The sequence below is a fragment of the Cajanus cajan genome, chromosome 3 (genome assembly GCF_000230855.2).
Source record: "Cajanus cajan strain Asha chromosome 3, NIPB_CcT2T_4, whole genome shotgun sequence".
Taxonomy (NCBI): domain Eukaryota; kingdom Viridiplantae; phylum Streptophyta; class Magnoliopsida; order Fabales; family Fabaceae; genus Cajanus; species Cajanus cajan.
Window position 1 is genome coordinate 32,591,338 of NC_138519.1, and position 17,734 is coordinate 32,609,071.

At 33.0% G+C, this 17,734-nt stretch overlaps 1 protein-coding gene across 3 annotated transcripts; it reads left to right on the plus strand.

The window, feature by feature from the left end:
* The first annotated feature begins 1,404 nt into the window (after nt 1–1,404).
* Nucleotides 1,405–17,517, plus strand: LOC109809447 (immunoglobulin). Of its 3 annotated transcripts, none has more exons than XM_083070837.1 (13): nt 1,405–1,898; nt 2,695–2,772; nt 4,239–4,396; nt 6,848–6,905; nt 7,739–7,806; nt 13,421–13,679; nt 13,867–14,001; nt 14,127–14,233; nt 14,308–14,361; nt 14,470–14,553; nt 15,371–15,534; nt 16,133–16,282; nt 17,025–17,517. In XM_083070837.1, exons 1-12 carry the CDS (start codon nt 1,616–1,618, stop codon nt 16,278–16,280), a joined length of 1,596 nt encoding a protein of 531 aa, XP_082926963.1. In that variant the 5' UTR covers nt 1,405–1,615; the 3' UTR covers nt 16,281–16,282; nt 17,025–17,517. The 3 variants fall into 3 exon arrangements, with proteins under 3 accessions (XP_082926963.1, XP_020228356.1, XP_020228357.1); XM_020372767.3 differs by having other exon boundaries at nt 1,406–1,898; nt 16,984–17,517; XM_020372768.3 differs by having other exon boundaries at nt 1,406–1,898; nt 13,421–13,673; nt 16,984–17,517.
* Nucleotides 17,518–17,734: the final 217 nt, after the last annotated feature.

Consider the following 17,734-nt stretch of genomic DNA (forward strand, 5'->3'; position numbering starts at 1 on the left):
ATGGAAAGTATTTTCCGGAACATTTTTATATAATTCCGGAAAGAACTTTCCGTAACAGTAACTTTTGTATTATGGAAAGTACTTTCCGGAACTATATAACAAAGTTTTCGGAAGCTACAGAATTGAATATTATGGAAAGTACTTCACCGGCAAAGAGCCTTTCTTATGCTGGTTATGGTAGGGCTAGTCATTTTTTTCTATTCAGAATGACTGTAAAAGTATATTCATATTACTCTTGAAAGTTGCTTGATGACATTGAGCAGAAAGAGGCTTTGGGAAGAAGAGGGGTGTGGGGTGTGGGGTGCGGGGAACGGGGGTGCGGGGAAGGGGGTGTAAATTTAGGAATTTTATTTTTTTAAAGGGTAATTTAGACATTTTATATATTTTTTTTTTAAAAAAGGGGGTATGTTTATACGAGAGTGGAGGTGTGTTTATCACCAGCCACTGAAAAATGATGGTAAGAAAGTCATCTTGGGTTTAGGATAATCTATCAAATTTTAGGCCGAAAGTGAAATGAAAAACTGGGTCACGGTTATATTTTTTTTTATCACGACCATAGGTTTAATCTAGGTGGGCCAGGTCCAAAATTAGCTCATATTAAAATTTGAATTTTATTTTAGCCCAACCCGACTTGAACTTGTGGTGGACTGGGTTGGCTCACGGGCCAAAACCCATTTTGACAGCTTTATGTGTAATTGTGTTATAATTTTATATTTTTTTTATATATTACATTCATAAAATGGTAAAATATAGTTTTGATCCTTCTAAAATTTTTGAAAATTTTGGTTTTAGTTTCTAAAAAAAATTTATTCTTATTTTACTCCTTCAATATTTTTGTTCTTAAAATTATTTATATAACACTTTATCATAAGCGATAATATATAAGTAATTTGAATGAAGAATTTTGTGTATTTTTTTTTGACATATGTTAACCGTAACACCCATGATACAATGAAATAAGAAGAGATCCAAAGATTGTAGGTATGTGTAACTATATATGATTGATGATGACTTAAATGAATAAATTATAACTAATTATATCAACAAGATATATATATTTTTTGATATATCATCACTAAAGAATTTCATCATTGATCCTCTCTATAGATACAAGTGAAAATAAGACACTCTATACCTTGTTATAAAAAAAATAAAAATGATCAAATTTAAAATATACAATTAAATTTAAAATAATAAAACACTTAAATAAATTAATTAAAAAGTAAAAAATAATTAAACATATTAATTAAAAAATAAAAAAGATAAGAAAATATATAGACACCAAAATAAACTATCTTGGATTATAAATATATAATATAAATAAGGGAGATAATTGCATAAATAGAACAAAAACAATAAAAGAACAAATACCCATGTTTTTGTTTGTTTTTATTTCTTGAAATTTGAATTTATTAAACATGGAATATTGTAGCTCATAGTCGAGAGTCGATTTCTCTGCGACTCAGATCAGATCCCGTGTGAGAAGCACACCCTACATGCAGCTGTGATCATTGCTGGTGAGACCCTTCTTCCAATTCCTCCGATTTCCCCTTCCAATTCCTCCGATTTCCCCTTCCAATTCCTCCATTCCCTCACCCAAATAAGCAAAACCACAATGCTACCGAGTAGATTCTCGTTTTTCGGAGGTGGGGATTCGCACGTGTCCAATTCAGCGCCAAAGGGTGAAGAACTGTCTCCCCCCACTCTGAAGCTCGAAACGGATAAACTGGTTTACAGGCCCGGTGATCCTGTTGTCGTCACCATCCAGATCTCTAATCCCTCAAGTGGGTACTCGTTTTTGATGGAAAGACTCAGTTTTGAGATCAAGGGCATTGAGAAATTGGACACTCAGTGGTTTGCCACACAGAAGCCTTTGCCTGGCTCGAAACAAAGGAGAGGTTGGTTGCTTGGTTGCTAGATCAACAATCATATTAGAATTTTAGTTGTTTGAGTTGAGTTGTTGTTTTGCTTTAATTGTATGAGTTTGATTTTTATTCACTTTGTGTAAAAGTTCTTACAGCGTGCATAACGATTTGTGATTGAATGAATGACGGTATAAAAGTTCTTTAATCTGTCATTGCATAGGCAAGACTTTTGTTTTGAGCTGGTTGATGTAAAACTTAACAGACTTATCGTACTTAGTAATTTGTGATTGAATGACGGTGTAAAAGCTCTTTAAACTTTCATTGCATAGGTATGACTTTTGTTTTGAGCTAGTTGATGTTAAAGTTTGCAAACTTATTTCTAACTCAACTTTACAAATTCCATTTGTAAGGTGAGAGTTGTTCTTCACTTATATATTCTTTAATTATTTTATCTCTAGTTGATATGAGACTTGGGTTTTTTCTAATACATCCTTTCATATCTAACATTATTGGACTTGGTACGGGAATAAAGGTGAGTAGTCCTTTTTAATGATCTAGGATAAGCGGGACTTGGATTTTGCTTAATACACCCTCTCACATCCAATATTATTAGGCTTTGTGAGTGTATCGATGGTGAGTGGCCTTTTATAGAATGGGTTTAGGATAACTCGGATACCATCTTAGAAAGTGAGTTTTGACCTAATTCAATCCTATAAAATCGACTTGTGAGGTGAGGGTTTATAACAATTTGTGATTGAATGAATGTGTAAAAGCTTGTTAAACTTTCATTGCATTGGCACTTTCTCTAATTGTATTATTATTGTTTCAGGTGAGCATGCTTTTCTGGAGTGCTCTACACCAGTCCTAGTCGCAAACCAGATCGTTAATGCTGGCGCCAGCAAATCATGTATGCTAATTTCTACATTAAAGGATTCTGATTTTTTTTATTATTCCTGTTAGTTAGTTCTTATATTTTCTCTTCATAGACTGGTTATGCATTTGGAATTTTGAAATTCGAATTATTATTATTATTATTATTATGTTAGTGGCTGTGCTTAAATGAATATTCCCCATTAGGCAGTTTTAGGGTTTCTAAAAACTGTTTCATCTACCTTTCTTGGGACATGTAATAATACAACACTGAAAATATTTTGCTTCACTTTTGGTTGGAGATAGGCTGTAAGGTGGTTTCTCCCTCTGTTTTAATTTTTAATTTATTTATTATTATAATAACTAGTGGAAAGACAGGCATTACCTGCTTGTCTGTCCAATTTTTTTTAAATTTAATTTTTTTTTTAAATTATTAAATTTGACATGAGAGTCTGAAAAAGAATAGTGGGTAGTTTAGAGAGTAGTTAAAAAAATAAAGTAATGGATAGTTTAGATAGTAATTAAAGGATAAAGTAGTCAAATAAAAAGCGCAGACAAAAAAGGGTATTTCCTTTATTATAACTATGGATATGGATTAACATATTTGTTAATGTGTTCAAAATTACTCTCCTCTTCCTTGCTTCAACTTAGAAGTTGGTTTTAATGGGTTATGTAAGACTGAACAACATCTGATGCTATTTCTCCACAAAACTTTCATGCCTTAAAATGTTCAGATTCCAGAGGCTTTTTTTAAGTTATTTGTTTGCTGGAGTTATGATCTTTGGTTTTGAGTTGCAGCCATGTGTTAAATGTTTATACTTGGTTGGTTTGGTTCCCAATTATAGACAGAAATTATGAAGCTTAAGTTTTACAAAAATGAAGTACTTGGTTGATGTGTTGGAGTTAGAATTAGGAAGATATGGACTGAAACACGTGAACATAATTTGGTGGCCTGATAAAGTAACAGACAGTACGTGGGGTTGTTTGGTCTTGGGGTATTTGGGACTAATTTCATTAATGAAATTATTGTAATATCATTTGAGAGACTGGAGAGGTCTTGTTCATATTATTAGGATTTAGGAGTCAGGAGGGGTCTTTTAACCATTGATATGGAAAGAGCAAGTAAAAACAAAGGAGAACCAAGAACCTTTAATGAAACCATCAAAGAAAGAGTTATGCAAAGATGTTAACCATTGATATAAAGTGGCAAGTGATGGCTAGATGAGTTGACATTGGACAAGTGGGCAATTTGATCTTGAACTATTAATTAAAGAGTTAAATAATCAATTCTCTTTTTTTTTTTTTGGGGAGGGGGGGGGGGGGGGCTGTTATAATGTTCATTCTAATTTTATTATATAAAAGACAACAAAACAGAAAATGATATTTTTTTGCATGTTGTCAGTATACTTGATTGTTGATTATTAATTTGAATGTATCATGCTTTAGTAGTGGTATCATATATTTTGATCTAAGAAGGTTGATTATGTGGAGTGTTAATTTCAGATGTGGTTCGAATGCTACTGCCTAGCATCATCCCACCATCGTACAAGGGTTCAAACATTCGCTATTTGTACTATGTTAAAAGCGCATTTACTGGAGGGTGGATAATATTTGAAAATGGGCAATCTCGTGCAGAGTCCAAAAATGATGTTACTGATGTGGTTGGTTTTGCGATGACTTGCTCTGATTTATTCTGAAAAATGTTTGCTTCATGTTACTTTCATGCTAAGTTTTTGGAGATGTAATATAGAAGACTGTCATGAGTCTTCACCCAGCAACTTTAGCTCTCAGGAGAGTTGGTTCTTGACATGGTCTTAGAACCCTTATGACTAAGGGCACATTTGTTTGAACTTTACTTTTTTTTTTTAGAGAAATGCTTTTTAAATTAAAAAATATGTTTAAAGAACATATAATAAGGTTTAATACATCATTTAGTCCTTGAAGTGTTGGAGATCTCATATTGACTAGAGATGAGACTATAATAATGTATATAAGTGGAGAGTAATTCTCACCTTACAAGCCAGTTTTGTAAAGTTGAGTTAAGCTCCAAAATCACTTTCTTAGCGATTCTTGTTGTTGGGCTTATTAGGCCACGTGCTAGTTATCGGACCATCTGCAAATGTCAAGTCTTGCAAATTTCTTGTTCAAGATATTCAATCTGTTGTGTAAAGGTGGTGTCTTGGAGATCCCAGATTGACTAGAGATAAGGCCATAATAATGTATATAAGTAGGGAATAATCTTCACTTTGCAAACTGATTTTGTAAGGTTGAGTTAGGTTCTAAAATCACTTTCTTAGGATGATGTTTTTGAGAATTTTAATTAGGTTCCGATACTAAAACAATTATAATTTGGTCCTTCATCTTTTTATATTTTTGTAATTTAATACCTTAAGTTAGTAGCCTGTTTACAATCCTTGAAAGTTGACAAAATATTCTATATATTCTCATATTTGAACAACCATTTTCAAAGTTTGGAAGCAATTTCTGGGATTAGGTTCACAGGTAGGGTGATTAGGCAAATTTCAGTGATTAGAGATTAAGAATTTGGGGGATTAGTGATTAAATAGATTGCGGGAATTTTAATGGGTAGAGATTGAAATCTGATACACATGGATTATGATAGAGAATAATAATTTAAAGTAGTTGTTTAGGTAAGAAGATATAAAAAATATTTTGTCAAATTTCATAGATTGTAAATAGACCTCTAACCATAGGGACTAAATTACACAAACATGAAAACATGAAAGACCTAATTACAATTTTTTTTTTTTAGTTTAGGGACATCATTAAAAATTCCTTAAAAGTACAGGCAAATGATGTATTAAACCTTATAAAAATTATGTACTGTTAGAAACTGTTAATATTCCTACGGCTTCTGGGGAATTTAATTCTAGGAAAGCAAATAGACTTGGTGGCTTATCATTATTCTAGGAAGTTGCATTTTTATAATTATTGCTTTTAAATGTAATCTCACTCTGAATTATTATATATACTGAAGCTACTGGGTGCTTCCCGACCTAAGCATTTCCTAAAATATCTTCTTCACTAGAACGTTTTCTGAAAAAAAAAAATAGCTCTCAATAAAAGCTTTAAAAATAGTTATATCATGTAATATATATATATTTTTTCCTTTTATTTTGTAAACTAAGTTGTCTAGAGTTCAATTGTTGTTATTCCTGTTCTTACAAAATGTTGAATTATAGCATGAGGTTGGTAGACCAGTGCATTATTCATGCTTCAAGTCAAAAGGGTTGCTGTATGAGTCGTGAAGGGACCTGTTAGAGATGTAATATAAAAGAGAATTCTCGTGTCTTCACGTTACACCATAAACTTATAGGAGAGTTGTAGTATGATGAGCTATAATGGTGGTGTATCTTTGTTTTTGTTTGTCTTGTTCTCAAGATGTGCTATTTCTTTTTTTAAAATTTAAATAATCTTGAGTTATATTAGGGAGCTAATAATTGAAGGAAGGGTTTGAATCTTCGCATTGTCAACAAAGAGTGTTTAGAAGATAACATTTGTTGCAAACCATGCTATGATCCATTGCTTGCCAAGCTTGGTGTTTTTCCAGTACACACATTGCTCATCCATGGGCCTCTTTCACATAGGTCTCTTTCCTGCCTTCTTTGATCCAACTGCAGGCCACTGCTCATCCATGAGTCTCTGTTCATGCAGGATACTGTTCAATTTTTAATTTCTGTGTTGTGTTCTTCAGACTCACAGGCCCTTTGTTTAGTTTTGCTTGTCTGTTAACCTTGTTTTGTTTTTTATTTATTTTTATTACATCATTTTCATTTTTGATAGTGATTGTGTTTAGCTATTAGTTTTGATTAGAAATTATAATTGAGTATTAATTTTAGATAATTCTTTACTTTTGAGCTCTTATACGTGTGTATAAATTATTTGTCACATATATTTATAATCTTCAATGTGGCAGTCATCCTGCTTTCTGTTAACCTGCCTAAACATTGTTGGGGTTGGCTGCTGCTTCATTATCTGGGTTTGATAACAATGATATGAACCTCCATTTTTGGAGATTTTTGTTTCAACCTTTTAACATGTATTGGATTTCATATTTAAATTTTTAAATTTGTTAACTTTAATTTCTGCAGGAAGTTCGTATTCCATTACAGATATGGATAAACCAGAAAAGTATTACAATGGATGATGGTTAGTTTGGTTGCTAACTTTGTTTGTATTTTATGTCTGTTGTGAACCTGTTGTAATAGTTTGACTTCTGCTATAGAAACCTACCTAGATTTTCTAGCTATGAACTATATTAATTTTGTAAAGGATTATGTGAAGATGTTCTTTTGTACAAAGTAAGATTCCTTTCTGTTACATTGTGTTTGGTTGGAGGTAAATGGAGGGGAGGGGAATGAAAGGGAGTAAAACCCCTCCTCATCTAATTCTAGCTCCCCTCCTTATCTTGCATGCATGCCTGTCTATTATATCTTGTTTTTCTAATTCCGGTGGAATTTTGGAAAGTTTAAAGAAATTTTTGCCTTGTCTGGTGTGGGATAGATATTTCTTGTTAGTTGGGAGGTTTGCTGTAGTTCTAACAATGATGGAGAGGTGGCAGCATGGCTATATTACCAAACCAGCGAGAAATGTGGATCAAATGGTCAATTGTCCAATTAAAAAAATGGGTACATGATGACCTAAGGAGCCATTATGCGAAACCATTAAAATTATAATATATTTTGTATAAAATTGTTATCTTTTGTTGTGTCCACTCGACAACACAGTATTGGCATTTGTTCAAATTCAATCTTAAAATTTGCAACACAAAAAAAATGATAAGTATAGTAAGCAAACCTTGATAGAACATGATATCATTGGAGAATTACTTGTTTATAAAAATTGATTGCATATATCAGTAGTAAGTTTCTTGTTCTTTTGCACCTATACATTTTTATTTCATGTAGCTTCAGAAAGTTCTAAACATCTTAATCTCAGTTGAATGTTATAATTAATATATCCATGTGTTTATATGTTTTCAGATATTGTTCCATTAACTGCTGTACAACTGGATATATTTTGGAAAGAGATGGATGGAGATGCTGATTGGGTATGCTATTGGTGATATTTTTTTATTGGGTAAACTAAACTTATCTGTGTTTTAACCTAAATTCATTTGCAATCTATTGTTCTAAAAATGCTCTTTATTTGTTTTTAATTATAAAATGTTTTGCCTCTACAAACTGTGAAATATATGGAAAAATTGCATTTTAAAATGGATGTTGATGGGATCTTGGTTAAAATCACACAATCATCTTTTATTTTAGAATTATGTGAAATCTGCTAGTTTTTTTGAAGTTCAGATGATCTAGACAATGATTTTGAACTTATAGTTGTTTAAATTTATTTAAGATGATGTTATATGTTGAAAGAGAGAATGTTAAGAGAAAACTATGAATACAGAACACCCTTGATCTTTTATTCTTATTTTGATTGGAAACGTTTGAAACACAAATACAACATTGACATGGATATTGTTGATTGAAACAATGATAACAGGCTAATGTTTTGTGCTCATTTCTGAAGCATACTTGCATTGAGTGGTGTACAACCACCATGGCTACATCCATGACCAAAGTGACCACCACAATAACTAAAACCACGATATTCATTGAAGGAGTTTTGATTTTGATAGTCAGGGCTTTGCTTAGAGAGATTTTCACCATTGGTGATATTCACAATAGTTTGAGGAGTGGTATGTGTGAGATTTAATGATGGAGTTGTAGTTGTATCAACTAAAACCTTGCGATATTTTTGAAGGCACAATTCTTGAGCAAGAATCTAACCTTCAACTTCCTCAATTGTAATATGTTCCGGATGACTCTCAACTAACACGATAACCAAATCGAATTCTTGAGGTAGTCCTTCAAGAATTGCATCCAAATGCTCACGCAGCGATGCCAAATCATCGATTGATGACAACGCATTAATCAAGGCTTTGATGTGAAGAAGATATTCATTAGTAGGAGTATTGTCTAGGGCTGAGTGCCGAAGTTCAAATCACAACTGTTGAGCTCTTGTACGAGTCTGATGATGAAAATACGAATGAATTTTCTCCCATACTTAGAGATAGCATTGAACTTGAGAGAGATAACTGTAACCATGGAAGTAGCATTTGATGTTGTTGTTCCCAAGCAAGATATTGTGAATTGACGCGATTAAGATCATGATCTTCTTCAGTAAGAAATTTCGATGGAATTCAAGGAGAAACAACATAGTGATGAAGCTTGTGTGCCTTGATTAAATGCTCAATTTGCTAACGCTACAACCAAAAGTTCCTATCATCAAGTTTTTCTGTGATTTGATGTGAAAAAGTGACAGGAATTGTTGCCAGAGGTGATGATGAAGCATTGCCATTATGCTGAAAATGCAACTGCAATGGCGGCATGTGAATGGGTTCTTGATTGTTTGCAGAAGCCATAGTCAAGGATTAGGAGGCTTTAGATACCATATTAGAGTAAACTGAAAATGTAATTCGTTGATTGAAAAAATACTTGATACAATGTTTTGAATCTTTGTTTACAATCCTATATATATTATAGAGATTCAAGGAGGAGAGGTTGTAACTGTCTAATAGAGACGGTTACAACTAATTGAGTTATTAACCAATCATATAGACTAACTAACTATGGTTACAAAATAATACTTAGTAGAGGAGTTTAACACTCACACGTAGAGATGGACAATGATCTACTTGTAATATGGAAGGAATAGAAATCCAAAAGGATAAACAAAATTTGGCTGACTAGAGAATTTGGGTTTGAGAGGTAGAAAAAGCATTTAAAAGGATTGGTAATGGTACAACTATTGGTGCTAATGGTATTCCTATTGAAGATTGTAAATGTAGGAGTAGGAGAATAAGGTAACATTTGTCTCACTAAGTTGTTTAATGGAATTTTGAGATGTAAGAAGTTGCTAGGTGAGTGGAGGAGAATTATGGTTCCTATATTTAAAAACAAGGGGATATTTATGATTATGTAAACCACAAAAGAATAAAACTTATGAGCTACATTATGAAATTATGGTAAAAGGTGATTGAGCATAGATTAAGAGAAAATATTAGGATTGTCGAGAATCAATTTGATTTTATGTAAAGATAGTCTATAGTAGAAGCCATTTACCTTTTATAGGGGTTGATGGAAAGGTATTAGCAAAGAAAGATACTTAAATACATTTTTTATTGACATGGAAAAACATAATCAAGACATATGGTTCCTTTTCCACATGGCAAACTCCTGTTGGGTGTCCTTGACTTGGATTACATTGACACTTTCTTTTTGGTGGTCAAAAATGGATTTTGTTTGACTTTTGTTTTGCATGGCCAACATTCGCCATTGGTCTACCTTTTGGCGCGATTTTAAAAAAAATGCTTTCTTGTATGGCGATTTTGAAGAAGTTTATTTGAAGCTACCATTTGGATTTGTTGCTCAGGGGGAGTCCGCTACCATGGTTTGTGGGCTTCATAGGTACTTAAACAATCTCTTTATGCTTGTTTTGTTGTGCAACAACTTGGTATAATTGTAGTGAAGTAGACCATTTTGTTTTCTATCACCATTCACCTCAAGGATGTATCTATCTCGCTATGTATGTAGATGACATTGTCATAATTGGTAGTGATTTGTAGGGAATTACTCATCTTAAGCAGTTTCTATCCCAACATTTCCAAACTAAAGACCTTGGTAAACTTTGATATTTTCTAGTTATTGTGAAGTTGTTCAATCCAAAGAAGGACTAGTGATATCTTAGAAGAAATATGCTCTTGACATCCTTGAAGAAACTAGTCTGATGAATGCCAATCCAACAAATACTCCCATGGATCCTTATGTCAAAGTGTTGGTTGGAAAGACATTGCCTTTGCAATAAGTGTGGTAAGTTCTTAAACCCCTTGTTAGGATCATTGGGATGCATTTATTTAGATATAAAAATATATCAAAAGCTCTCCAAAGAAAAGGCCTCATTTATGAAGACAAAGGACATGCTCAAATAGTTGGATACTCAAATGTGGACTAGGTGAGTTCACCCAGTGATGGGCAATCGACTTCTAGGTATTGTGTGTTTCTTGGAGGAAATCTGATATCATGAAAAAGTAAAGAGTAGAATGTCATAGCAAGATCTAGTGCAAAGGTAGAATATAGGGCCATGGCTTTAGTAAATAGTGACCTCATATGGATGAAACAGTTTCTTAGAGAAATAAAGTTTGAAGAGTCTACACAAATGACACCATTTCGTGATAATCAAGCTGTCTTACATATTACATCCATAGTAGTCAATAGCGGCCGGAGCGGCCGCTATCGCGGCGCTCCGGAGCGGAGCGGCCTCACCCCGCAATGTGGCTGCTGTCGCGTGGCGGATTTCTGTAGCGGCTGGAGCGGCCGCGTCGGAGGCGTAGCGGAGCGGCCCAAATCGCGGATTCGCGGGCGCGATTTCAGACTTACCCTTCATTAAGGGTAAGTCAGTCTTTTCAATGGGCTTTTTTTGCCTTAATCATCCCTTCCCTCTCGCGATTTCAGACTCATCCAAAACAAACACCTCGGCTCGTCTCTCCCTCTCTGTTTCTTCTTCTCTGGCGATCGCGTGCAGCTCCGACGAACTCCGGCTCCGACGCACCTCCATTGGCGACGCGCCTCCAGCTCCGACGCACCTCCGACTCCGACGAGCCTCCAGGTCCGACGTGGCCGCAAGCTCCGACGCGCGTTTGTCTTCTATTCTTCTTCCTCCGACTCGCGTTTGTCTTCTTCTATTCCCCTATTCTCCTTGGTTCTGTCTTTTATGCAACATGCAACATATTTTTTTTTAATTATTTATTAAATTATTTCAACTGATTTTTTTTTTTAATTTTTGATTAAATTTAATTGAACAAATTTTATTTTTAAATTCTGATTAAATTTAATTCAACAAATTTTATTTTTAAATTCTGATTAAATTTAATTTTTAATTTCTAATTAAATTTAATTCAGAAAAATTTATTTTTAATTTCTGATTAAATTTAATTCAGTTAATTTTATTTTTAATTTCTAATTAAATTTAATTCAACAAATTTTATTTTTAATTTCTGATTAAATTTAATTCAGCTAATTTTATTTTTAATTTCTGATTAAATTTAATTCAACAAATTTTGTTTTTAATTTCTGATTAAATTTAATTTAGCAAATTTTATTTTTAATTTCTGATTATAATGTTTAATTTTTTACTTACTTAGAGCTTTAACACTTTGTTTTGGAGACATTTTATATTATGTATTGTTTGAGTACTATGAACTTTTAATTATTAAAAATGTTTAATGCATGAATTTAGAGTTATTTTTTTGTTTTTTTAGCTTTTATATATATATTATTAATTATTTAATATATATAAATTAATAGTTAAATAGCGGTTATCCCGCTCCGCGTCATCCTGCTATCCCAGTTTTAGGGTCGGCCGCTCCGCGCCGCTATCCGGGATTGACTACTAATTTACATCTAATCTAGTGTTTCATGAGAGGACCAAACATATTGAGTTCAATGCCACTATATCACATAAAAGATTAAGACTGGAAAAATTACAACTACCTTCGTCAACTCTAGTTATCAGCTGGAAGATGTTCTTACTAAATCCTTGAGAGATCCACAAATTAGTTATATATCTAATAAGCTAGGTGCATATGATTTGTATGCCCCAGCTTGAGCTTGAGGGGGAGTGTTGAGAATCACAATGAAATAATTATAGTTTATAGGCACATATCTCATTTAGGGGAACCAAAATATTATCCCCTATTCATATATTAAAGGAAACAAGCCTATACAAACATATTCCTGTGGTGTCTATAACACACGATTTCGGCTTCTTATGTCTTTGTTTCTCTCCATTAATTAGATAGACATCTGAGATAACATTTTTGAAACCTATTCAAATATAATAACATGCCACATAACTTCTAAGGGAGTTTTGGTGTGGTGGCATTGTCATTTCCATTTATACAGGTTAAAGACACTTTTAATGTCAGGAGTGTTTGACGTGAGGTACCTCTTTTGTTTTTTAAAATACCTAACCTGGTTCAAGGCCTGTAACTAGCTTGGTTTTGTTATTCAGTTAAGCTGTTGGCTTCATAACGATATTGGTCCATTTAGGCAAATTTTGGTTATATAATATTCTGGTGATACATAATACAGAATTGCCTGGTTATTTTTGATTTTAAGAACATTGGCTGTAGGTCTATTGGAGATTTTTATAGGTGTATTTATCTTGAAATTGTATTTTGTATGTATGTTGTGTTTAAAGGATAATATCCATTTATTCTTTCAATGTGTTGCTTGGCATTTGGAATGCCTTATTTGCATTTTTATTTAAGAGCGGGCAGTAGGCATGTTCATAAATAACGCTTAGAGAAGCTGTTGACTAATTTAATTGATTTTTGAAGGAAAATTATTTGTACAGAAGGGTGTCAGTGGTACTTTTTGTTTTGGTATTATTTTTTTCTTCTGTTTTATTTGATTTATATCATTCTTAGTTATACTCCATTTCCCACCCCCCTTCCCCTGGGGTCTACTGGGAATCTAAATCTATTTATTGTTCTCCCCGTTGTCAAAAGAATTCAATGCTTTTAAACCTTTATTATGGCATTTCACTTATTGCATGCTGTTATTTTTCTTGGTCTGTTGATATTAAATAGAATATTTTGTTTACAGGTTAGAGCTAATGATATGTATGATGGAGTTGAGGAGGGCTATGACAGCTCAAGAGATGATATATCATCTGTTTCTTCTTATAACCCCATGAGAGAGAATCTACACAGAGGCTTCGGAAGTTCACTATCATTGCGATCTTCTTCTGCAAGATCATTGACCAGGGATGCCTCTACTTTAGAAGGTTTCCGAACAAGTTTATCTTCAAATATGGCTCTTCCTCGGCTGTCTGTTGCTGAAGTATTATCTGATTCAGGTGCTGGTGAGCAATTTAAACTATAACTTGGTGATAGGTTTATGTATGAAACTGCTCATTATTTTTCTTGTAGAAATTTAGTTCTGAAACAATATCAACTTGTTTTGATTTATTAGTATCTGATTAATAAGAGTTATCTTTTACTTTTGCTTTGAATTCAAGTACTTACTATGCTAATTCATTTGGATAACAGATGTCTTGTCAAGCCAGAAGTCATTTGCTGTTGTCTCCCAAAATGAGAACCAGAAGCTGCGAAAGATATTTTCTGCAGAAGATGATGTGGGAGTATCCTCTTCACCTGAAGCAGGGGCTGCAGAATCATTATCATGTAAATTGATGCATTTTCTCTACTTCCAAAATTATTTTACGTGCTTCAGACATATGAGATATTGTTGTACATCAAATTTTGTTCATATTCTATGTAAGCTAATTTTATGCAGACATTTTTTGCAGCAGAAGGCTTTATTAGAGGAAGGTCTTATAATATCCGACTTGATGATCAAGTTTTGCTTAAATTTTCTCCTAAAAATTCTGACTCAACATATTACTTCAGTGATGTGGTAAGGATAATCAAGTAGAGTTTGATACATTGTGTACACAAGAAGTCTATTCACCAACCACTTTCTTGTTGCAGATAGGGGGTACTCTCACTTTCTTTCATGAAGAAGGAGCTAGGAGATGCCTTGAGGTGATTGCCCTTTTGTCAGCTGATGAGAGTTAAACTAATAATTAACAAATCATTTATAATGGTTGATACTCTGCAAGTGAATTTATTATCATAATTATTATTTTTCAGATTTCAATAACATTGGAAACTTCCGAAACTATAAATCGGCGATTTGTTCACCCTTCTAGAAGGAATTCTCCGACAATCACTAAGGTATTTGATGTATTTTAGCTCTTACTACTCGAGCTTATTTTGAACTGTTACTGATTGGTTGAATCAAAAACCAAGCATCCAATAAATCCATTTAGATTAAGATCAATGTTAATGGTTCTACTAAAGTTTTCTTTGGCCTTAATCTACTTATTTTAATCAGACTATCTTTGATTCTTTTTACTTCTCAGTAGAGCCTCCATTGGTCTAGCTAAACCTTTCCTAATTCAACCGCTTGCGCAATTTTGTATCATCTTATCTTTGATAGACGTTGTTCCAACTTTCTCCACCAAATACACTTCAAGTGTAATTTGTGGTCACAAAGTACCCATAAAACTTGAGGCAAAACTTTATTAACAACTACCATAGAGCATTCTTTGTAGTTGTTGATAAAGTTTTGCCTCAAGTTTTATGGGTACTTTGTGGCCGCAAATTACACTAGAAGAATTTCCCTATTTTATCATATACTTGTTTATATATCAAGTGCAATGTTTCAATATAACCACACTAAGTTATGCACCATTTGATTTATAGCCCTACAAATCCCTTGTCACCAATAACTATAATGTGTTATTCAGAATTAATGTGATTTGATTTGCTGATGCCTTTTGATTAACCATGATGCATGATTATTCAAGGGCCAATCTCTCATGACTTTTTGAAAGAGACTAGCTTATAAATATATAGTCTTTGTGCAATCTCAGAAGAGATAAAAGACATGGGATCATTATCTAACTAGAGAAAATTGATGACCATGTATGTATTTCAATATTTTATTGGCTTCTGATTCTGACAATTGTGGTCTCAACTGTGCTTTTAGGTTCAGAGTGATCATCATGAGGTTGTAGCAGATTTGGTGCAGACTAGCTTTCTTTTTTCGGTTCCCATGGATGGTCCAATGTCCTTCTCCACTCAACATGTATCTGTGCAGTGGGTTCTCCGCTTTGAATTTTTCACAACTCCAAAGCATGTAGATTGGAAAAAGTATTGTGTTCCACCCTTGACCTCTTCTTCCCATATTAATCTGCAACTGCCTTTTGGTTGATCTTACAAGGGAGCAACTTATTCTACAGTTTGCACTCCACACACATGCCATCTTTGGTTGCACCCTACCATGTTTTTAATTCATAATCCAACTATTGTTTACTCTTATGTTCTTTTTAAAAAAATTATTCTTAGACTTCATCCATGACACAAGTGCACTTATTTTACTCGGACCATTTTTGTCATTTTATACTTGATGTGGATGTACGTACTATAGGCTTCTTAATCTTTGGTTTTAATATTTGAACCATATATTAGTTCAAGGCATGGCCAAAGACCAGCCTTTAGTTTCTTTGTCATTTATCCTACATATCACAAACCATAATTCTGGTGATCTCATGGTGAATAATATCTCTAGTAATTTGGCTTTTAACTGAGTCTAATGATGTCGTGTGATCCATGTGGTGGACCTCACCTGGTGACAAACTATTTCTGTTGTATTACGAACCATGATTCCTGCTTCAAATGAAGAAAATAGGTTTCATGGAATTTTTGGTGGCATTGGTCATTTAAGTTTATACTATTTTTTGAATCACAGGTATGACCATCCTCTTCTGATTGAGGGAAGGGAAAAAACGGAATGGGTTCTTCCAATTACTGTTCATGCTCCACCACCAAGAGCTCCTCCTTCAGGCACAAGAAATGAGAAACTTTTCTCTTTAGATCCTATGTGGGTACACAGTTGAAGGTATTATGAATCTTGATTTTCATTGAACTATCTCCATTTACTGCATATGTTGATTAGTGCTGAATATAGTTAAATATCATATGAATATGTATCTTAGATTATCCTTTAGTTTTCCTATTTTCCATTATATCTTGGGATTTGTTACCATGTTTTCTTATCACATGATTATTTTCCCTAGTTAATTAGGATTATGATTAGTTTGATACACATAAAAACATCGTGATAAATTACATAGTATCAGATCAACATCAATCCCATAAAATTTAAATCTCTATCTTTCCTTTATCTCCATCTGTAATGGCAATTCTTGATTTTCAAATCTCCAATCCGTTAAACATCATGGTATACATTTTCTTTTATTTTTCATTTGGTTATCACAAGGTTACCATTATAATTAAAAAGATTAAATATGTTTTTAGTTTCTAAACTGTTGTCAATTTTTGTTTTTAGTCCTTGGATAATTTTTTCTACTAATTTTAGTCGCTGAACTTTTGTCAATTTTGACTTTTAGTCTTTTAACTTATTCTCTTGTTAATATTTTGGTCTGTCATTTTTTTTATGGAGAAAAAAATTCAGGAATTAAAACTAAATAAAATTTGTTCAAGGATTAAAAACGAAATTGACAAAGCTTATGGACTAGAAAGATTTAATCCTAATTAAAATATGCTCAACTAGTTTTGATAATGATTTGTTTTCTGCAGTTAAATTATGCTGAAGCTGAAATGTGTACAACTTATTGTAGCCTTTTCAATATGCTGTACAAAATATTCATAAAACAGCAGCCAGCGAAATGTGAGGATGATCATTTGTAGCATACCAGAATTCGGCCAATTTGTCGTGATCGGTTAACTAAAATTTGGCAGAGGTCTTTGAGTACAGTATTTCTTCTCATTAAATGTTTTCTTATTTGCTGGGTGATTTATGTCCCACAGTTTGTCCAGTTAATTGATTTTGTTTTTATTTTTTATAAGGGTTTTTTAGTAGATTATATGGATCTTTGTTTCGGTCACTAAATCATTAATTAGAGATAAGAGGTGTATAAGTTGGTGCCTTAGATTTGATGGTTTCAATCTCTTGGACATCTTGGATCAACTATGTTAACTTTGCTTTGTATACTTATTTCATTTCTTTTACATCTTTTGCCTTTTGTTATGTTAATGTAATCAATACTACCCAAATGTGGATTATGTGTAGATGTTATTGTAATCAATACTACTCAGTAATCCTTCTTTACACATCGTCAGTACTGGTCAACACTGAGGTTTTACTTATACTGAATAAAGAAGGGATTTAAATATTATATGTCGAGGTAGAATTTACACTTAAAATATAGAATTTAAATAGCTGATGAAGAAAAGTTAATTGAATTGGAATCTTATAAAGGTTAAAGGATAAGCTTTTGTAACTGTGATGTTGAATTATTATAAAAAATTATTAGATTTTTTTCTAAGA

Bases quoted from the DNA above. Each gene is read 5' to 3' on its own strand.
- LOC109809447 (XM_083070837.1), top strand. From the start codon at position 1,616: ATGCTACCGAGTAGATTCTCGTTTTTCGGAGGTGGGGATTCGCACGTG. The intron at 13,680-13,866 runs GTGAGCAATTTA...TTTGGATAACAG, and splicing joins ATTATCTGATTCAGGTGCTG to ATGTCTTGTCAAGCCAGAAG. The intron at 14,234-14,307 runs GTAAGGATAATC...TTCTTGTTGCAG, and splicing joins CATATTACTTCAGTGATGTG to ATAGGGGGTACTCTCACTTT.